The 22,001-nt window shown below is 26.6% G+C and overlaps 12 protein-coding genes across 12 annotated transcripts; 8 read left to right on the top strand and 4 right to left on the bottom strand.

The window, feature by feature from the left end:
- Positions 1-241: 241 nt before the first annotated feature.
- ENU1_043960 (hypothetical protein) lies at positions 242-823 on the bottom strand (the record flags this gene model as incomplete). The annotated part of the gene is made up of 2 exons (XM_008857636.1): positions 242-503; positions 594-823. 2 exons carry the CDS (start codon positions 821-823, stop codon positions 242-244), a joined length of 492 nt encoding a protein of 163 aa, XP_008855858.1.
- A 1,049-nt stretch (positions 824-1,872) lies between these two features.
- ENU1_043950 (hypothetical protein) lies at positions 1,873-2,508 on the bottom strand (the record flags this gene model as incomplete). Its single annotated transcript, XM_008857635.1, has 1 exon — positions 1,873-2,508. The coding sequence occupies one exon, from the start codon at positions 2,506-2,508 to the stop codon at positions 1,873-1,875; it is 636 nt and encodes a 211-aa protein (XP_008855857.1).
- Positions 2,509-2,658: 150 nt separating this feature from the next.
- ENU1_043940 (FHA domain containing protein) lies at positions 2,659-3,725 on the bottom strand (the record flags this gene model as incomplete). Its single annotated transcript, XM_008857634.1, has 4 exons — positions 2,659-3,161; positions 3,348-3,405; positions 3,514-3,570; positions 3,630-3,725. 4 exons carry the CDS (start codon positions 3,723-3,725, stop codon positions 2,659-2,661), a joined length of 714 nt encoding a protein of 237 aa, XP_008855856.1.
- A 387-nt stretch (positions 3,726-4,112) lies between these two features.
- Positions 4,113-5,243, bottom strand: ENU1_043930 (hypothetical protein; the record flags this gene model as incomplete). Its single annotated transcript, XM_008857633.1, has 1 exon — positions 4,113-5,243. One exon carries the CDS (start codon positions 5,241-5,243, stop codon positions 4,113-4,115), a length of 1,131 nt encoding a protein of 376 aa, XP_008855855.1.
- Positions 5,244-5,301: 58 nt separating this feature from the next.
- On the top strand, positions 5,302-10,317 carry ENU1_043920 (phosphatidylinositol 4-kinase, putative; the record flags this gene model as incomplete). The annotated part of the gene is made up of 2 exons (XM_008857632.1): positions 5,302-6,195; positions 6,241-10,317. The coding sequence occupies 2 exons, from the start codon at positions 5,302-5,304 to the stop codon at positions 10,315-10,317; spliced, it is 4,971 nt and encodes a 1,656-aa protein (XP_008855854.1).
- Positions 10,318-10,619: 302 nt separating this feature from the next.
- ENU1_043910 (hypothetical protein) lies at positions 10,620-10,967 on the top strand (the record flags this gene model as incomplete). The annotated part of the gene is made up of 1 exon (XM_008857631.1): positions 10,620-10,967. One exon carries the CDS (start codon positions 10,620-10,622, stop codon positions 10,965-10,967), a length of 348 nt encoding a protein of 115 aa, XP_008855853.1.
- Positions 10,968-12,205: 1,238 nt separating this feature from the next.
- ENU1_043900 (efflux ABC transporter, permease domain containing protein) lies at positions 12,206-15,595 on the top strand (the record flags this gene model as incomplete). The annotated part of the gene is made up of 1 exon (XM_008857630.1): positions 12,206-15,595. The coding sequence occupies one exon, from the start codon at positions 12,206-12,208 to the stop codon at positions 15,593-15,595; it is 3,390 nt and encodes a 1,129-aa protein (XP_008855852.1).
- A 151-nt stretch (positions 15,596-15,746) lies between these two features.
- ENU1_043890 (3'-5' exonuclease domain containing protein) lies at positions 15,747-16,586 on the top strand (the record flags this gene model as incomplete). Its single annotated transcript, XM_008857629.1, has 1 exon — positions 15,747-16,586. One exon carries the CDS (start codon positions 15,747-15,749, stop codon positions 16,584-16,586), a length of 840 nt encoding a protein of 279 aa, XP_008855851.1.
- A 117-nt stretch (positions 16,587-16,703) lies between these two features.
- Positions 16,704-17,399, top strand: ENU1_043880 (Rab family GTPase; the record flags this gene model as incomplete). Its single annotated transcript, XM_008857628.1, has 2 exons — positions 16,704-17,113; positions 17,159-17,399. The coding sequence occupies 2 exons, from the start codon at positions 16,704-16,706 to the stop codon at positions 17,397-17,399; spliced, it is 651 nt and encodes a 216-aa protein (XP_008855850.1).
- Positions 17,400-17,556: 157 nt separating this feature from the next.
- Positions 17,557-18,739, top strand: ENU1_043870 (leucine rich repeat and phosphatase domain containing protein; the record flags this gene model as incomplete). The annotated part of the gene is made up of 2 exons (XM_008857627.1): positions 17,557-18,058; positions 18,105-18,739. The coding sequence occupies 2 exons, from the start codon at positions 17,557-17,559 to the stop codon at positions 18,737-18,739; spliced, it is 1,137 nt and encodes a 378-aa protein (XP_008855849.1).
- Positions 18,740-18,885: 146 nt separating this feature from the next.
- ENU1_043860 (hypothetical protein) lies at positions 18,886-20,019 on the top strand (the record flags this gene model as incomplete). The annotated part of the gene is made up of 1 exon (XM_008857626.1): positions 18,886-20,019. One exon carries the CDS (start codon positions 18,886-18,888, stop codon positions 20,017-20,019), a length of 1,134 nt encoding a protein of 377 aa, XP_008855848.1.
- A 155-nt stretch (positions 20,020-20,174) lies between these two features.
- On the top strand, positions 20,175-21,936 carry ENU1_043850 (SEC-24 protein, putative; the record flags this gene model as incomplete). Its single annotated transcript, XM_008857625.1, has 1 exon — positions 20,175-21,936. A coding segment is annotated over one exon (1,762 nt), but the record flags the coding sequence as incomplete, so codon positions are not given.
- Between the last annotated feature and the right edge of the window lie 65 nt (positions 21,937-22,001).

The following is a 22,001-nucleotide window of genomic DNA, read 5'->3' as shown; positions in this document are numbered from 1 at the left end:
AATAGTTCCACCTAAGAAGTTACTTCTTTGGTCATAAAATTCAGTAGTCCAATCTTTAGTAAATCCAATGATATTCATTTGATTTGTTTGCAGTTTAATTTTTTCTTGAGATATTTTTTATTAATAACAAATAATATAACAAAATGTTGTTATCAAAAATAAAAGTACTTCTAAAAACCCATTCAACTTAGATACACAAAAAACTTACTTACCTTTTCTTTATTACAATAAATTAAATTTTTTAACATTTGACAAGACTTTGTTGAGGTGAAAGAATACATCCATGAGAAGACATTATCGATAATATGTGTTGATTCATTTTCTTTCCTTCTTGTAATATAAGATTTGACCCATAGATTTTTGAACCAATTTGTGCATTTTGGATTCGTTTCATTTGAGAACATACAACGCTTTGTTTTCCTTTTTTAAATTCAAAACAAGCCCAACAATAATCTGAAGCAATTTTAATAAGACAATCATTAGTTTTTGCATCAGCATTTCTTCTTTTCTTTTTTTTATCTTCTGATAAGTTATCAGTAATAACTTCTTCAAAATAACTTTTACCATCCCGCGTAATTGATTCAACTACAAACAGTTGTGATGTAGTCTTTCCTTTCTTATATAATCTCTTTAAACAAACAGTAAACCCATTATCAACTAAAATACGGAATAAGAATGACTGTTGTGCAGAGTCTCTTTCGGTTGATGCTCTTTTAGCTAATAACAAATCTTTTTGTTTTTCACTTTGAGAAAGTGCAACTTCATAAACACCATTTCCTAAACTAATAACTGATTTTCTTTCAAATGGGCTAATAAGTTTCATTACTTCTTTTGTTATTAATGATTTATTAAGTTTTATGAAATCTTTAAATGTTGTTTCAAGAGTTTTGATGATGATGTTTTTCTTAAAGATTAAATAATTAAAAATGTTATTAAAAATATAGTAAAATGACGTATTTTTATTATCCAACAAGTTCAATTACAAATGGAAAATATAGAATTAAAATTTATTGAAGTTTTACATGTGCTAAAGAGGTATATTATTTCTTTTTTTTGATGTTTAAAAAAACTATAAGACTCAAAAGAGAATAAAAATTTATTCTAAAACGATAAAAACAAAAATTCATTTAATTGTTTTAATATTTTGAGTTGTGTGATGATTAGTTAAAATTATCTTCTATTTCATTTTTATCTTCGGGTGTTAAATAAAACTTATAAAAAAATATACAAAAATCTTTTAATAACAAAAAACAATATTTCTAATATCCCTTATTATGAGGTTTTATGTTTCTCAAAGGAATCAAACAACACTATATTTCTAAATTATTCTAAACTAACACACTTTTATTTATAACTCCTTTCTTCCAAAATAACAAATAAACCATTAATAATTCTTATTGAAAATAATAATATTTTTCCATATAAAATTTGTTATTATAACTTACTTTTTTAATAATTCAATGAATATTACTTAATTTTACTAAATAGTGTTGAATTTTTGTTTATTTAAATGTTTTATTATATCTTTTATATAACCATTATTACCAATAAAAATAATAGACTATTTTCCTTATTTTTTCTTAGGTTTTTATAATGACAAATGAAACAAAATATGTTGTTTAAGTATTATCCTTTATGAAAGTTATTCTTTTATTAGTAGAATTTAAAAAATCATTGTTTATTTTATTTAATTCATTTTTAATTTATAGAAACAACTGATAAAATGGTTAATACAGATATAAACCATTATTATAAAAAATTAATATCTGAGTTTTATGTCTTTTTCCAAAACATCAACATTAAAAATTATTTATTTTCATAAAATAACAAAAAGTATTGTTTTGTTAAATCTAATATTATAAATTACTATTTTTATAAAACAATTTCTTCATCCTTTAATATTAAGTTACTTTCACAAACTTCTCCTTCATCTACTTCTTGAATGTTTCCATGACTCTCTTGTAACTCAGTTTCTTGTTCTTTACTTGTTTGGTTTAATTCATCTTCTTTAATTGGTATTATTTTTGGTTGAGGAATTGAAGGTAATGGTCTACTACTATTAATAGGAATAGGTGGTAATGGTTTTTCCTTTTTCTGAAATACCCGTTGTTGACCATTAGAATCAACAACAACGATCTGATTTTCTGAAGGTTCTTTTGTAAGGTTTTTGAAATAATTAATGATATTAGTTATTCCTTCTTTAATTTGGTTTTGAAGTTCAGAATCATCTTGTTCTTGTTTTTTATATCGATAATATCCTTCTACAGTTTTTACTTTAATAACCCAATCTTTATATTTGACTCCTCCTATTTGTTTTGCAATAGTTCTTCCTTCATCTTCTTCAAACTTAATTAATAAATCTTGACACCCATCTTTTTTAATCATTCCATCAATTTCATATGGTTCTATCAACGTTACTTTACCACAGTTATCAAGAATATCACTAACTTCTTTTAATGTGATGTCTAAAGGAACTTCAATGAGAATAAGACATTTATCTTCTTCCATAACTGAAACTTTTAGAGTTCATTAAAGTAACTTTTCAATTAATTTTATTACCAACAAAGGAAATAAAGATAACAAAAGTCAATCTATTTCAAAAACGAAAATCATAAAATATAAGAAAAAATAGTCATTATACAACTCAGTACTTTCCATTTAATTATAATAGACAAATGTCATCTTAAACCCACCCATTTCTATTACTGAGTTGTTCTTTAACGGAACTGTATTTTGTAATATCAACCCAGTGTCAACAGCACTTCCATTTCTTCCTTCATTTGTAAATAAATATTGGTCATTTTCTTTATCATACGTAATAGTTGCATGTCTATGAGAAATAGACTTTGCATCTGTATATTTATTTAGATAAATGAAACTACCATCATGTGTTCCTTCTTTTCCTCTTCCGAAAACAACAGGGAATTGAGTTTTTGTATCAAAGTCAAATACAACAGTGTTATTTCGTTCTCCACAAAGTAATCTAGCTTTGGTGTGTTTTCTTTTCTTAGTTCTTTTTTCTTCATATTCATCTTCTTCTGAAATTTTTCTTCTAATTTTCTTTCCTCTATTAGTTTTTGTTGGTTTTGGTTCTTTCTTTTCAATAGGATGTTGTTTGACTTCTTTTATTGCCTCTTTAAAAGAAACGGTAAGTGAACTAACTAAAAATAAGAGATAAGAGTCTTATAATGTTGTTTTTTCTTCATTTCATTACTTTTCTTTCATTCAAAAACACCTTATTAGGGTTTTTCATTAAACTAATTTAGAAAAGTAGATTACGTGAAGATTGGTTGAAAGATTAATGGTTTTAAATCATTTGCCATCAATTAAAAAAAAGAGTAACAAACTTTTAGTTCTAGTAGAAGGGTTTTCTTTACATTTATTAATAAGTTCAGCTTTTAACATCTGTACTAATGAATCAAATGAAGTAAAATAATTGACTTAAAAAAATAAATATTAAAATGATACAAAATTAATAGAAATAAATAAAGAGCAAAAATGTTAAATACAAACTGTTGAAAAATTACTTTGTGGAATTCGTTCTTTTAAATGTTTTGACTCCATATGAAACTGTCTTGTTATTCTTCTTTTATTTAAAATATTTAAATATATTTTTAATAAAAACAAACTTTATTCATTTCTAGCCAAATTGAATATTCTATTAAAATTGGATTAAGTCCATCTTGTATTTGATTACGAATTTCTTCTACCTTTTCTTTATCCATATCTTTATTCTATTAAAATTTAGTTCACTTCCTTTTCAAAGTTCCTTTTTTTTGAAAAATTTTTTAGCTTTTTCTCTCATATTCTCCTCTTTCTTTAAGATTAAACTGTATTAATGGTAGAGAGTTGTTAAACTTTTTTCTTTATAAATATTTTAATTTCTTTATCCATTGAAAAGCCAAATTTTTGAAAAGCTCTAATTTTTAAGTTTTTTTAGTTCATATTTAGAATAATGATGTATTGATAGTTTTTAATTCGACAGAATTTATTAATACTATTAACTTTATTAATTTTTATTGTTATTTAAAAAAATAAATTTTAAAATTATTTAATTGCTTTTTTAATTTTATTATTAATTAATCATTATCTAATTTTCGGGATTAATTATCTTATTGTTGAGTTGATTTTGTTATTGAAATTTCACAACACGGGTGTAGTTCTGATGAAGCAACCCACTCTATTGGTTCCATTGTACAATATGAATATCCACTTGGTGGATATTTAAAAATTAATGGATCAAAATATTTGGCATATCTGGCATTTATAAGTTGTGGAGTTTTAATCATAATTAATGCACTTTCTATAGAATCAAAATCAATAAATACAACTCCACATCGTTGAGTTTGTGCAGAACAAAATGAAGGTTGATACATTAAAAATCTTAGAGCGCGGTATGGTTTTAGCCAGTGTTGAATATCGAAGACTGAAACAAATGAAGGAATACCAGCACATGCAACAACATTTGATTCTTTTTGTTTAATAATTTGAGTAGAAAAGATTGAATTTGGAAATAATTCAATTGAAGATAACGATGATAATTCTTGTGGAAGTAATTCTTTTAAATGACAAAACTCTAATGCAGTTGTTTTAAGACTTAAATATGATGGAATTTTAGTGATATCTTTATTTGTTTTAATCCATTTCATAAAATGAACAACAAATGATATATAATAAAATAAAGAACATGATGGAATAACATGTTGAATCAGTTTCTGTAATACATACACATAACGTGAAAGTATTTCATTTTTCCTTAATTCTTCAGTAACATTTGATAATAACTGTAATAAAGAAATACAAGACGAACTTTCAACAACACTTAATTTAACTAAAGATGATGATGTAGATATAAATTGAAAGTTATTAAATACCTCAATACAACATGAAGAAAAATAATCACTTTGTTCTAACTTTTTTTGAATTTGATGTAAATAAATTTTATTTGATTGTTCTGGAGTAATTGAAACTATAATAAAATCATTCGCATTAATAAATGGAAGTAATGACATAATCTCAATTGACTGAGTAGGTACTTCTTTTAATGCTGACTTAAATGCTCCTAATAACCCATGTGAAGTAATCTCTTTTTTTTGACAGTTTAAGTATATTTTTTCAAATTCTTGTTCATCAATATCAACCACAGATAAATATTGAGAAAAACTTGAATGAAGTTCTATAATATGAAGAGGAAGTTGAGTTGTTTTGACTGTGAAGCAACATGGAAAAAGATGACTATTCATTAAATGTGTTATTTAAACAACAAAAAAAGTATATTAGATCATCTTTATTTAATAGTTCATGTCGCTAAAGTTGAAATATATTCAAATTCTATTAAAAGGAAATATTAAATCTCATCATGAACGACTTAAACCTTTCTTTCAAACACTCCTAACTTGTAAAGTAGAAGAGGGTATTCAGTCTGTTCTTATTATTGAAACATTGATTGGTCTTCATGTTTTTTATAACGGAATTCAACAAAATCATCCAATGTACCAAGAACTAACTGAAACACTCAGTAAATATATTCAGGCACTTCCTTCTATTACTGTTAATGAAAAGCATACTTCATATCTTAAAGAAGTACTTAATCATCCAAAAGGGTCTTCAATACATGAAGTTGTATTTAAGTCTTTACTTGATATCTTAAATAAAAAAGAGTCAACAGAGGTTAGAGTTATGATTAATGTAATGAATACTCAAAAATTTACTGCTTTTAGTGATGAGGAAAAAAAACAACTCATAGAATCAATGGAACAAAATCACTCAAATGAACAAATAGTTAGACCAATTATTGCCTTATTAAATGAACAATATACTATTGATAAATTTAATTTACCAAAGAAGTGTTCTATTATAGAACAATTAGAATATCATATTGCCTTGGCACAACAAGACCCAAATACAATAAGAGATTTAGAAAGTACATTATCAGAAATATTATTATTGGACTATTTTCGATTATCTAATTACTATGACAGAATTTGTTTTGCTCTTAAATTACTTTCAACACATGACCCAAGATGTTTAGATGACTTCAGAAAGCATTGTGTTTTTAGCAATATTCCAAATGACAAATTGAAAACCATTATTAAAATATTTTCACCTATTATTACTGAAGAATTACTTCCTCGTTTCCTTGAAACAACTCGGTCACAAATTTCAATATTTCATTCATCATCAGAGTGTTCAATGGTTTGTTTATTTTAAAGGAAAGAAATAAAAGAACTAATGTAATAGATTCAATTTACTAATCTTATTCAATTTACTGCATATTTTTGTATTGAAAAAGCTAATGAAAATGCAACACAAAATTTGTTAAATTATCTAATAAATCTTATTGACTATCCCCCTTCAAATAAAGATATTTGTATTATTAATACCCTTCCATCATATTTATCTCTAAATGATTATAACCAATATAAACTAGTTATTGATCATATTATGAATATTTTTAAACGAGCTGATAGGGATGCCGTATCACAAAAACAAAATGATATTACTAATGTTCTTAATAGTATTTATGAGGCATTAACTTCTATGGCTAAGAGTATAACAAATCAAGAAATAAGATTTGATTTATTAAAACAAATAGTTGGAAGATTTATTCAATTTGGTAATACAACAAAAACTGATGTAGACATAAGTAAAAGAAAAGAAACTGAATTGATGGGAAAATTATTAAAGCCAATTAGTTTATTAGTTAGTGGAATGGAAAATAGTATAAATAAAAATAATGAAAACAAATTGTTTAGAACATTTTGGTTCTATTGTGTTGTTCTAAAGTTTGTTATAAAAGAAGAGTATAATGAAATTTATTACACTGACATTAAAAATATTGCAAGTAATCTTCCACCTTTAATTATGAAAAGAAGTCATATATTAGCTGAGATTGATAATGAAACAAATTCTACATTAACGAGATTTTATTCTAATGAACAACAAAAGATGTTTATAGATAGTTTAATAAAGAGAAGTGATTTTATTAATTATAACCGTGGAATACCATTAAACAGAATGTTAATGTTCATTTCTATATTTTATTTAGAATGTTTTAGATGTTCTCAACTTCGATTTGAATATATTACAGATTATCTTGATGATTCTGTTGTAGAAGATCCTTTATGTACATTTATTACTCCGGTTTATTCTTCATTATTTAAATCAGTATTTTCAGTGGCTAAAGCGGAAGCATCTAAATTAGAATTATCATTGACAGAACGAACTAAAGCATTAACCAATTTAGTGAGTGTTTTTGTAATACGATTAACAACAACAAATCAAACATTGTTTTCATTTGTAAATTCATCTTTAAATGATTTGATTGATTCAAATAAATCTATTGTCTATAATAAAAAAATTCTCTTCTTATTACTCCATATGGTTGAAACTATTTCAAAAATGAATACAAGTAATCCTCTTGATGTTAAGAATGTTAGAATTGCACAAACAAATTTCTTTGTTGAAACACCTGAAGATTCTAATACTTATTCTACTGTAATAAAGAATGTAAGTGATTTTACAACTAATTATATTAAATTAGGATTTAAATTACAATCTAAATACATGAGTCATTTAATTCAATCATTCATCCTTCAATTACCAACAAATTCAAGTCATACTCATGCAGGAGTTAAATTAGCTTTAAATGTTGGAAGAGAATTTATTGACATGTCTGATTTAACATTCAACATCTTTCAGAAGGCAAGTTGTACAGGAATGGTTAGTGGATCAACAGAAGTTGATAATATTAGAACATCTTTACTTCAACAATTAAAGACATTTGACTATTCTAATATGAAGAATGATATTACTAAAGAAGCAGTTTCGTTTATAGTTGTAAATAATTTGAGTATTTCAGAGTCTAGTGATCTACTTCAAGAAATTGTTTATTCTCCAATGAGAATATTTACAAAAGAAGCTATGGAATTAGCTGTACCAAATTGGGAATGGTTAATTTGTGTAAGCTCCAAAGTTATGGGTAATTATCTTTTGAAACTTATTGGTGTTGCATGGAAAGAAACTATTAAGAAAAACCTTGGAATATTTAATAGTAAATATGTAACTTCTAATCCATTATCTAGTTCAGTAGGAAATAGAGAACAATCTACTCATGCAAGCTCTGTTGTTCCACATAGAGAAATCATTAAATTTTTCTCAAATATTCTTCCTATTATTGAGGCATACAGAGATACTACTCGTCTTGAAATTATTAGAGACATTGTTTCATCTTCTCTTAAAGCTCAAATGACTCCTGAACCAAGTTCAGTTGGAACACGTTTTATGTTATTGCTTCTTGGACTAAAAATTGTTTCATTAAGTCAAAGAGAAGGTATTCATTATACTTCAATGGTTGAGAGTATTGAAACTGTTGGATTAAATTGGTTTGAAAATCAGCCAGAGTGGTTTGAATGCAGTAGGACTCAAGCAGAACATGATATTAATATTCTTGTTGAATTTAATCAAACATTATTAAATGTTCTTCAAAGTATTAAAGAAAAAAAGTTTGGATTAGATGATGAAGTTATTGACAATATTAAACAAAGAGCAATGCTTTTACTTCCATTAGTTGGGAATGAGATTGAACGAATCTCTGTATGGAATAATCCATTGAATTTGATAACAAAACAATTCCAGAATCAAAGACTCTTTTTAATGGAAAATTTACCTAAAGATTACAGAAGAAGAACAAAAGACTATATCCTTCTAGCATGGTATTATTCTCCTGCATTAGCTGTTGGGTATTATAACAGATTCCCTACAGTTCAGTCATATAAACTTTTAACTGAAAAAATTCTTAGTGAACCAAACAAATTAATTAACAATGCTTTGGCTCATATTTTCATTGCAACCCCCGAACATGTAGAGGCTAATATTCCTCAATTAAATCAACTATTATATTGGGAGGCTACTGACCCTCCACATGCACTGAACTTACTTAAAAAATCATATCATTCAAATCCTTTTACAACTTTATATGCCTTAAGAGTATTAGATACTTTTGATGAACAAACTGTATTATATTATGTACCACAACTTGTTCAATCATTGAGATATGACTCAATGGGACTTGTAGAAGCTTTTATTATTAGAATGGGGAAAAAATATCAGTTAGTTGCTCATCAGCTAATATGGAATTGTGACACTTATTCGACTGAATCTACAACAATGACTGTTAAACAAGACCCATCCTTTGTTGCAAAACTGAAGGCAATAAGTAAGAAAATTGTTGAGAATTATGATGAGAAAGAAATGGAATTATTTAAGGCAGAAAGAGGTTTCTTTGAAAACTTTACACGTATTTCTGGAGAGCTTATTCCTATTGAACGAGACCAAAGAACACAAGAATTAAAAGACAAATTAGGAAAACTAAAAGTTGAAAGAAATGATTTATATGTTCCAACTAATCCAAATGCAATGGTAGTTGATGTTTCAAATAAAGGGTGTGCATGTTTAAGAAGTGCAGCTAAGGTTCCAATTCTTGTTAATATGACTGTAAAAGATAGATTTACTGGAGAAGTTACACCATTACCTGTTATTTTTAAAGCTGGAGATGATATAAGATCAGATATGCTTGCAGTTCAAATGATTGAATTATTTGATAGAATTAATAAACATGCTGGATTAGATATTTATTTATGCCCATATCATATTATTGCTACAGGTCCTGATTGTGGTATTATTGAAGTCGTAAGAAATTCTATGTCAAGAGATCAAATGGGAGAAAAGTATGATGGTAATATGTATAATTACTTCTTAACTAAATATGGAGGAAGAAAAACTGAAGAATTCTTTGCTGCTAGAGCTAATTTTATTCGGTCAATGTCTGCTTATGCTATTGTATCATATATTCTTCAAATTAAAGACCGACATAATGGAAATATTTTGATTGATGAAGATGGACATTTGATTCATATTGACTTTGGATTTATGTTTGATAGATCACCAGGAGGAGATATGGGAATTGAAAAATCACCATTTAAATTAACTGATGAAATGATTTCTATTATGGGAGGTTCTCCATCAGCAGAACAATTCATTTGGTTCATGGAACAAGGAGTGAAGTCTTTCCTTGCAATTAGACAATATTACCCTTCTATTGTTACTTTGATTGAATTAATGCTTGACACTCAAATGAATGTGTTTAGACCAAACTCAATGATTAACTTAACTCGAAGATTTAATCCTGACGGTAATTGTACTCAAGCAGCTCAATTTATGGCAGGAGTTATGAAAGAAGCTTTTTCATTGAAAGGAACATTTTTCACTTATTTCTATGATAAGTTCCAAGCTCTTGATAATGGTATTTCTATGTAAGATTCACTAGTTTACCTTTAATTCAATCAATTATTTGATTAATGTTTTATAATTATAAATAAAGAAATAAAAATATGACGTTTATTAAAAGTATCTGAACAATAAAAAATGTAAAAAAGGTTTGTTGTTGTTGAAAGGTTCAAAATAATATTTCATAACTTTTAATATAATTAAAGTTCAAAATAAATAGTCTTATTTTAGACTTAAACTATTGATATTAAAAAATTCTAATTTATTCTGTCTTGATATTATGAAATGTTTGATTTCTGAATTGTGAGATTTCTTAATTGATAATTCGTTGTATGAGCCTGCACAATGACATATGGATAGGTTCTTATAAAGAACAGCATGTATTTCACTTCACACCTTTATTAAGCAAAGAGCGTTGTAGAACTGATACCCCTCAAAAAGATGTTCAACCCCTTCTTTTATTTGGAGATTTAGAAGACGAACAACAACCGCAACAAAAAGAAGAAGGAAAATGCAATGGCTCTGATGCAGATAAAGAGGTTTTTGATATATTGAACCAAGATTCACATAGTACCTTTGTATTTAGGAAAAGCCCAATTATTCGAGATGATGTTAATGACATTGAATTAGAACTACCAAGAAATAGATGTGATAACTCACTTGACCCATTTTTTGTTTAAGTGTATTAACATTGACAATAATTGTAATTGATTCTTTAAATAAAAGACATACGTCAATAAATTAAAATTTGTTTTTTATTCTTTAATGTTATATTACTCTTAAAATAATTAAGAAATATAAGAATTACTACAAGCCTTTTCTAAATAAAAGATTGAGTAATAATTTCATAGAATTTCATCAAATTGTAAATTTGACTATTTTTATATAATATTATGATTTAATTTATATTTGTTAACATTTAACACATATAAATAGAAATGAAACAAAACTACATATCTATTAATTTTTGATAAAATAAATTAACTTATATCATTATTCTTATTATTGTTGTCTTTTTGATTCATATATAAATGACACAAATACAATAATTTGAATTAAAAATCTTGAATTAAATAAATATTGAATATTATGCTTTATCGAAATTTAACAAATTAATTGAAAAATGATTCATTTTCTCTTAAATAGATATAATGAGATAATATTTTTAAAATAAGAGTTATTTTTTTAATGGTTATTGAATTAAATTCGAAGTAAAGCATCTTTTTATCGTTAAAGTCAATAAAATTAAAAAAATATAATGATATTTTTTTCAATTAAATTAAGCAAATGGGGAATATTAGAATGAATATAATAAAATAATGATACTAGAAAGAAATATAGTATTATCAATTTACTAATTAAATATAAAAATAAGGAAATTCTTTTAAAATTGAATAATCAATAGATACTAGAAATACTAAGAACTTTGATAGAATAATAATTTATATTCTTACTAAATACAATGTCACAAATAAAAATAGAACTATTTATAAATTTGTTACATAAACAACATTACAATTGAATAAAAATTATCATTAATATAGTAAATAATAAAGGGTAAGGAATGTAATATAAATTTAATAAAAATAAACAAAAAGAATTGGATATATAATTTGATCAAACCTATAAGTCATAATGCATTAACAATTAAAATAAAAATAAATTTTCATAAATGAAGATTTAAAATAACATAAACAATTATTAAAATACCGCATTAATGTGATACTTTTTTGTACAAATTCAAGAAATTTCAGAATTTTTATTAAAAATTCTTTTATATTATTTCGTTATATAAAACAAAAATTAATGTGTTTTGCTGCAAAGTCATTTTTGTTCACTTAGAGAGATTTGTTCAAACTTCATATCAATAAGACACAGAAAATACAGAACTTTAAATAACAAAAAATACTAAAACAGAATGGGGCTTGTAGGAGGGTGGTTTACTGTATACAATGGATTATTGTCAGCTGTACATTATGTTTTAAGTTCATTTAGAAAAAATAAAAAGTCATTATTTGTTGGGGTTTTTACTGTATTTGTTAGTGTTTGCTTTTTATATATTTTACAAAATGTTGTTGAATTAGTACCTGCCGTATTTATGAGAATATCAGAAATACAAGTTGGAGAGGGAGATATTTTACTTCAACCAAGAGAATCAATTTTTCTTAATTACACTCAAATATCAGAAAAACTTGATAAAAATTGTAAAACATGTAAGAATAACTACCCACGTTGGTTAATGTGGGGGTCTGTTGTTAATGGGAATCAAACTGTTGATGGAATATTAAATGTTTACAACAGTGAACTTGAAGAAAAAAATAATATTGGAAGAGGATGGAAATATGACCCTTTAGAAAAAGATCAATTTGTAATTAGTGGAGGTGCTGCTAGAAAAATTGGTCTTCAAATTGGACAAGAAGTTAATATGGTGGTTAGTCTTCCTGAAATAGTAAGATACCTTGGACTAAATATGGAAGATATACTTCCTGATTTAATTGGAGTTGAACAAAATGTTAATATTCCAATTCCATTGAAATTTATTGATCCAAATAATACTCAAAATGGGAAATATATAATTACTCAACTCTATGAAATAGAGAAAATTTTAAATCAAACTGGAGAAAATATATTCACATCATTGTATATAAATGGTATTAATATGTATGTAACCGAAGCATTTAACTTATATGTAATAGACAAATCATCTCCTGATCCTTATAATAAGCTTATAATAGAAAATAATGCTATTTTAGTGTCAGTTAGGTTAAACATTAATTATTCTGACCCTGAGTTATTAGCTTCTATGACATCAAGTAGAAAAATGATAATCAAAGGAATTGCAGAAAGTCCAGGAGGAAAATATTCTAATTTAATTGGGAATGTGATATCTATTGATCAAAGAGAAGCAGAAATATTGTTAAAAAAGATTTTTGAAAATATTATTAATTATGAAATAAAGAAAGTTACAGTTAAGCTAAACCAATATCATATTCCAACTGCAATTATATTGAATCTTATCAATAACTTGTTTGGTACATTTGAATTTGATCTTAACGCTCAAACAACTCAAATATATGTTCAAATGAAAGATAGAAATAAAGCATATTTTGACGGTGACAAATTAATGAAAAAAATTATTGTTGAAACAACTGATGAAATTGCACAAATACTTGGACTTAAATCTTCAATAACTCTAACTGCACCTTTATCTATTGTAGTTTCAGTTTTTAATTATTTGATGTATTTATTAAAAGAAATTTTTAATTTCATTGTTATTGTATTTGCATTTATGGGAGGATTGTTGATTTACAGTTTATTGATTACTGATGTGGAAAGTAAAACTTACGAATTTGGAATGCTACGTGCATTAGGATTATTAAAATCTTTATTAATCGAAATTCTTGTAGTAGAGTCCACAACATTTTCAATCCTTGGAGTGGTTATTGGACTAATTCTTGGATATTCATTATCTTTAATAGCCAATTTCTTGATTACTAGTCTTGCTGATTTACCAATGATTTATACACCGTCATGGACATCAATAGTAATACCATTGTTGATTGGTTTTATTGTTCCTCTTATATCCAATATTATTCCAATTAAAAAAGCCCTTTCCAAGACATTAAGAAATAGTTTAGACCTTTATCATTCTACTGTTAATGAAGTTAATGTAACAATAAAAAAAATAAAGTCAATTGGAGTACGTCCATCATTAATAATAATATCATTGGTGATGATAATAGCAAGTTTTATTACATATTATGTCATTCCAATGTCATTATTACAAATGAAATTAGATATTTTATTTATTTGCTTCTTATTAGTACTTCTTTCATTCCTTGCAGGACTTTGTCTTCTTAGTCAAATAATACAACCGTTTATTCAGAGCCTTATTACTTATATTATTATTACACCATTTCAAAGTGCTACTCAAAGTATTGTACTTAAAAACTTAAATTCTCATTCCCCAAGAAATAAAAAAACTGCTTTAATGTTAACAGTTGTAATTAGTTTTATTTTATTTGCAGGTGCAGTATTTTCACTATCAGAAAGTACTATTATTAATGAGGTAAAATTAAATTCCGGAGCAGACATTAGAGTTAAAACATCAAATAGTCTAAATGTAACTCAATTAGAAAATTATTTAAAGAATGAGCCTAAGGTTATTGACTACTCTTTCGAAACATCTCCTATCTCTGATATTGCTGGTAAAAAATCATCGACATACATAAGCAATTTAGCAATGTACCCAATGGATTCTGTAAAATATATTGCAGTGGATGAACATTTTGTTAATACAGTCTATAATGAATTATTAACTCCAGTAAAAGCTGACCCCATAATAAAATACAATAAAGTTAATGGTGTTCCAGATGTATTAACCTCTTTATATGATTCTCCTAGAGTAAGGACAAGTGACTTACCTCAATGCTTTCCATTAAATAAAAATATTATTAACAAACAAAAAATCCCTGACACATCATACTTCTATAACAATTATACTGATGCCATTATTGCTGAAGGTATTAGAGAAGAAGACAGTATTCATATAGCTGATAATGTCCGTATTAAAATAGTTTCAAATTCACATTCACTGTTTTATCTTGGAAAAGTACGTGCAACAATAAAATCAATGCCAGGTCAAAGATTTTCATCTTTTTATACAGTTGCTTCAAAATCACCTATTATTATAAGTATTCCCCAAATGAAAGAAATACTACAAACACAACAGTCTTTATTCAATACATCTTCTGATATTACTTACCCTATTCTTTATGTTAAAGTACAACCAGGAAGTAGTGAATATGTTACACAAAATATAAGAACATTAGTATATGATATTAAGGCTGTTGTAACAGATACATCTTCTAGTGTAAAATCTATTCAGTCTTCTATTGGTATTCTTCAAATATTCTTTGTAATTGTTTCTTTAATTGCGTTGTTGTTGTGTTTCTTTGTAATGTTATTATCATTTACTTCAAATGTCTATGAAAATTCTTGGGAATTTGCAGTTTTAAGAGCACTTGGACTTAGTTCGATCAAAATGGTGTTGATTTATATTTATGAATCACTTTGCATTACTTTTTCATCTATTATTTTAGGGTCATTAATAGGAATTGGTGTTGCTTCATTAGTGAATCTACAATTTATTCTTTTCCTTCAATTACCATATAATTTCTCTTTCCCATGGCTTAATGCAATAATTGTTTATGTTCTCTCAATTGTTGTTTCTATCACTTCTTCATTTATACCTTCTTGGGGTTTAACTCGCAAACCAATCTCTAATGTTTTAAAAGGTCAACTTTAATATTTAATCTATTCCTTTTTAGTTCTGTTTCATTTAAAACGTCAAAGGTTCTGTTTCAGGTTTTTTAATCTAAACTATATTTTAATAATAAAAATAATAAAAATATATTTATTTCAAAAAGTATAACTAAAAAAGAAACCAATAAATTACTATGTCATTTTCAAGTGTTAAGGTGCATTATTGCCGATATATGCAAGACTGGGACAAAATTAGTGATCGAATTTGTAAAAATAATTATGTTGGATTTGATGTTGAGTATGTTGATAAAACTCCTGCTACAATTCAGCTTTCATCACCAACTGAAGCATTTGTTTTACATGTATTTCACTATAAAGAACTACCAAAGACATTGGTTCAATTATTAGAAAATGATGGAATAATTAAAATTGGAGTTGGAGTTAAAGATGACTTAAAAAAAATTGATGATAAATATAAAACACATTGTCAAGGTGGACTTGATATAGGGTGGACTGCTTATTTGATTGGAGCTGTATCAGAATATAGAGGTATTGATTATTTAGGGGAGAAATTACTTGGAGAAAAGAAATTAGGTGGATTTGCAACATGGGGAATAGGTAGGCTAGAAAAGAAACAAATTGACTATGCCGCTAAAGATGCATGGATTGGTGTTTGTGTTGCTGAAAAAATTTATAATGAAAGTTTAACCACTAAAGAAAAGAAGAGATGTAATATCACTGACTGGGTTAAGGATATGGCAGCATCAAAGATTGATGTACTTGATTATTGTGATGATGAAGATAAAGGAGTTGTAACAAACACAGTTGTTAACGAAAATGATGTACAAGGAGAATTAAGAAGTATAAGAAAAACTAAGGAATATCTAAGCCAATTAAGAAAAGAAGAAAAAGCTCAATTGAAACAACTAGAAAAAGTAAGTGAAGAGAAAAAGCCAAAGAAGGTTGACAATAAAAAGGGTACCAAGAAAGAAAAAGATGAATTAGTCCTTAATATCTTTTTTGATGATGAATAAACTATTTTCGTGATTGGGTTATATCAAATTTTTCTATTTTGTTTTATCCAAATGAAAAGACAAATGTTCTTAATGATAGGAGATACTAGTGTTAAGAAAAAAAAGTATTTAATTAAAATGAGTTTATTCAAAAGAAATGGAGGTTTTGATCAGATTAATAAAGGAGTTGAATTAAAGAAAGTTTCTATAATAGGAGATGTTGGAGTTGGTAAAACAGCAATTGTCCGCCAATTTACCAATTATAAGTTTGAAGAAATTTATGAACCAACAATTGGAGCTAATTATTCAAGTAAAGTTGTATATGATAATAACAAATATATTCGTTTGCAAATATGGGATTGTGCGGGAAAAGAAATGTACAAATCTTTGGTTGATAGTTATTTGGAAAATAGTAATATTATTATTATGGTTTTTGATGATCCATTTTCATTTCAACATAGTAAAGAACGTCTTAATAAATTAGGAATTAATCCATCATATTGCCAAATTATTTTTGTACTTAATCAAATTGATAAATTTCTTGATAAGTTTGTTATTTTCAATGTAAACATAGTCATCAATTTATAGAGTAGAGAATTATCTCATAAAGCTCGTCAATTTACTACCAAAAAAGGTATTCCATTTTTCGAAACAAGTGCATTGCAACGTAAAGGAATTGATGAACTATTTAACTCTATTCTTTCTGGAAAGTATGAATCTTTAGAACATATCCCACATTCTTCAAAACTTCAGAAAAGATTGTGTAATGAAGAGTTAGTAGTACTTCCAAAAGATTCTTATGGGTGCTCTTGTTTGAAGATTGGGTTTTGTTAAAAAATACTAAAGATAGTTTAATGGAACCAAAGAGGTATTTGTTGATTTTTTTGTTAAATTACAAGTGAGTTAAGTTCGTTTGTTGTGGTATGTATATTAATCGATCTTTTTTATTTTTTTCTTCTTTAAAACCAGAAAATTATTTAGTATTTCTTAGATGAGTGAACAACCCATTCAAATAGAGCTTTGTTCACAAGATTATTCAGAAACACCTCTCCCAATTTCTCAGTTTCAAGACCCTGAGACAAATACTTTACAATACCAACAAGAAGAAATATCACCTGAAGTTCTTCAAAAAAAGCAAGAAATGGTTGAAGAAATTGAAAATGAAGAAACTTCCAAACAACCTGATCAGCCAACTCAAAACGAAACATTCGCAAGAACTAGTTTTAGCTCACTTCCACAATTGTCTTTAGTTGATTTAAGGCAGTATGTCAAAACATACCCAATTACTTCAATAACTGGACTGAACATATCAAATAATAGAATGGCAAATCTGTCTCTACCAAATCTGGTATCATTAAAAGAATTAAATATTTCCCATAATGCTTTTAAAAAGATACCAACAGTATTATCTATTTTTACTCAACTAACACGTCTAGATATTTCATATAATTATATTAAATCACTTGGTATATTAAAAACTCATAAATCAATACGTTTGTTATTATTAGAAAGTTTCTTTGAATTAATACTAATAATAAGGATTTCTTGATATTCATCACAATAATATCCATAAGTTAAACTTTGACCATTATGAAACAGCATCTAACTTGATTCATTTTGACATATCTGATAATTATATTGCCTCTCCATTGGACAGTTCGGAAACATTTTATTATACATTCCCTTCTATATACTTTCAGCGGAGTCCAACATTTATTATATGGGGATTATATCTTGGTTCAGTAAATTCAACTTATGACATTGAATTTATTAAAGGATTAGGAATTGGTTGTGTTCTTTCAGTAGGTAAAAAACCAATTCATGAACTTGATGGATATAATTTGTTCATACCTATTGAAGATAGTCCTACAGAAAATATCATGGAATTCCTTCAAACAGCACTACTTTTTATCGATGAAAATATTAAAAGAAGCAGGGCTGTATTAGTTCATTGTGAATGTGGAGTAAGTCGAAGTGCTAGTGTTGTAATAGCCTATATGATGAAAAAATATAATATGAATTATGAAAATGCACTAAGGTTTGTGTCTTCTAAACGTAAATGTGTTTTTCCTAATCGTGGGTTTGAACAACAATTACTTCAATTTGAAAAAACTACTTTCACATTTGGTTTGGAAGAAAAAGAGAAGAAAGCAAAAAGGAGATGGATCAACTAATGTAAAACAAAGAGGATTTGTTATAAATACATTTGATGAAAATAAAAACATTACTTAAATTAAAAAACAAAAATTTTGGGGTTTTCTTTTCTAAAAAATTAAATTTTTTTGGATAAAAACTTTAAATTTTACACAATTTTAAAGGAATGAATAAACTTGAAGGAAATCCTTTGCAACACGTTGTAAATACTACAACTTCTCTTCAGGCTTTAATGAAAATTGTTAGACAAAAAACTGAACGAAAAGATGCTGATATAGAGCGATTAGAAAAAGAAGCACGAAGAGATGTTATTGAAGGAATTCAAGCAATGGAAGTATTAGTTGAACAAATTCAAAACTTATCGAAACAGTCAGTTGATGAGCAACAACAAGAAATGGATGTATTGATAGGAGAAAATATAATTCTTCAAAAGAAAATTGAAACAAGTAAGAAAGAGATTGAATTATTACAAAAAGAAGTAAGAAATTATCAAGAAGAAAAAACACATAATAATGAAGAATATGAAAAAAAGGTTGAAGACTTAGAAGAAAGGATAAAAGAAAAAAATAATGAAATAAGTGCTTTAGAAAATGAAATACTTAGTACCTTACAAAAACACCCATCTGTATTAAATACTAATGAAGACAATGAAACAAATATTATGATATTAAAAATTCAATTAAAAAAAAAAGAAAATGAAATTGAAGAACTTGCAAAACAAATAGATAAGTTAAAAAGTGAAAATGAAAAACTCAGAACAGATGTTGAAGTTAATTCACAAACAAATGATGTTATGTGGATGACTATTATAAAAGGAAGAAATGAGAATAATTCATTAAAAAATAAAATTGACGAATTATTAAAAGGGGTAGTTGGAAGTTCTGAAACAGACATTTTTGAAGGGTTTGTACAACGTGGAGAATTAGACCAAATCAAAAAATGGACAGAAATGAAATCATTTAAAAAAGTTTGTAATATTGAAGGTGATGGTGATCAAAATAGTTGGAGTTGTGTTAAAGGACTAAAAAATGTACTTTGTATCAAAGTAACTCAAATAGGAAGTGTATTTGGTTATTTTCATAGTAAAGAACATCCAGCAGTAACAACATGGAATATTCCACCAACAACAGATATTGTGTTTTCTTTAAGGAATCTTTTTAATAGTCCACCAATAATTATTAAACAAAATGTTCAAAACAAATTAGTTGAAAATAAACCTGCTGATGTTTGTGTTCCGATAATTACTGAAGAAATAGATTCTCCTTGTCTATGTTCATTAATTTTTGTTGGTGAGAAATAAAAAATTGAAAGAATTATTAATAAGAACTATTTATCGTTTTAAGTTTAAAAAAATAAAAAAGAAAAAGATAGAGAAAATTAGTAATTAATGATTTTTTTATTATAAAATATAGAAAAAAAAGAAGAACTTAAAATTAGTAAAACATAAAAAATATTATGTTCAATCCATTTGAAATTGTTAATGGACAATATAAAGGAAATTGTTCCAAAGAATTTGTTACCTTAACACTTAATTCTATTCCTAATACTAGAGAACAATTAAACGAGTTAGGACTTCCATTTGCAATTTGTTGCCACCCAATGAATTGTACATCTCAACCACCAAAGGTTTCTTTTCCAAATGGTTCAATTAATAGATGTGAATATTGTAGGGCATTTATCAACCCATTTGTTGAATGGCAAGTACCTGGAACAAGATTTGTCTGTAATTTATGTGGGCATGTTAATTATTTAAATAAATCACCATATCAACTATACAATATTAATCAATATCCTGAACTTATAAATGGATGTGTTGATTTCATTGTACCAGAGGGATTTATGCCACGAATAATTGATGGAAGTAATATTGTTTTATTAATTGATTTAAATTGCCCTGTATTAGAGTATGTTATTAACTGTATTGAATCGCTTGAACATAATGCACGTGTAGCAGTAATTGCATATGATGACACAATTCATTTATTTAAAGCAACTCCAACAAATGTATGTGAAAATATTATCATGCCATCAATGGAAGTAGATATTTGTGAATCAACTTCTATTTTTATGGAAAAACAGAAATTGAACCAAGTCCTTGAATTAATCAAAAAAATTACTCCAAATAATAAAAATTGTTTACTTGAAGCTCTTACTATTGCTGGCTCATTATTAAAGAAAATTGGAGGTAAAGCTATTGTTATTAATAGTACTCCTGTCACTTCAGGTAAAGGTGTCTATCAACCAAGAAATCCAATAGTTGAAAAGAGATCAAATGATATTTATAAAAAGCTTGCCATTGAATTAAATAATGATGGTATCACTGTTGACCTTCATCTAGTAGCATCTTCTTATGTTGACCTTTCTCAATTCGTTGACATTTCATCAAAAACAGGAGGAAATACTACATATAACACTCTAAATACTCTCAATGATGGTACTTTCTTTACTTCACTTTATCAATCATTCTGTGATATTACTGGATTTGATGGAAGTTTTAGACTCCGATGTTCACCACAGATGAGAGTAGTTAGTAGATATGGTCATTTTATAATGAAAATATCTGATATCATTTCATCTCCTATTTCATCTTCTAAAACTGCATTAACAATTCGTTTAACTATAGACACTCCAATAGTAGCTCCAAATATATTTATTCAATCATCTTATCTCTACACTGCACCAGATAATACTAGATGTATTAGGGTCTGTACTATTGCTATCCCAGTTGTTAGTCAAATTCATCAATGTCTTCCAAAAGATTTCAGTCCAGTTTGTGGCTTTATGGGAATGATTCTTATGGACCAAAGACCAGAGCTCAAAATCAACGATCTTCAAAACTCTCTTATTAATCAAATGGCTAAAGTTTATAAACTATTTTCAACAACTTCTCAACAAGTCCAATTATACTCTTCTATGGTACCACAAAATCTTGTTCCATTTACTCTTTATTGTTGTTCAATATTAGTTATGCTAAATATTCCTCCTTCTGATTATTCAATTTATCTCAGAGAAAAAATATTAGGAATGAAAATTAATTCACTTCAACAAATGTTTTTCCCTATGTTATATGATGCTCATTCCCTTCAACAAATACCCACTGACACTTCTAATATTGACAATTTAATTTTAGCTTATAACGGAGAACATTGGATTCTTTCTATTGGAAACAAGGTCGAAGACCAAGATATTCTTGCCCTTGTAGAACAACAACCAGTCTGTGTAATTACTCATTCAGAAGGTATCTTTTCTTCCTTAAGAACTCTTGTTGGTAATGCCCCAATC

Source organism: Entamoeba nuttalli (assembly GCF_000257125.1).
Source record: "Entamoeba nuttalli P19 unplaced genomic scaffold asmbl_2832, whole genome shotgun sequence".
Taxonomy (NCBI): domain Eukaryota; phylum Evosea; order Mastigamoebida; family Endamoebidae; genus Entamoeba; species Entamoeba nuttalli.
Note: the sequence above shows the minus strand (reverse complement) of the source record. Positions and strands in the feature narration are given on the sequence as shown.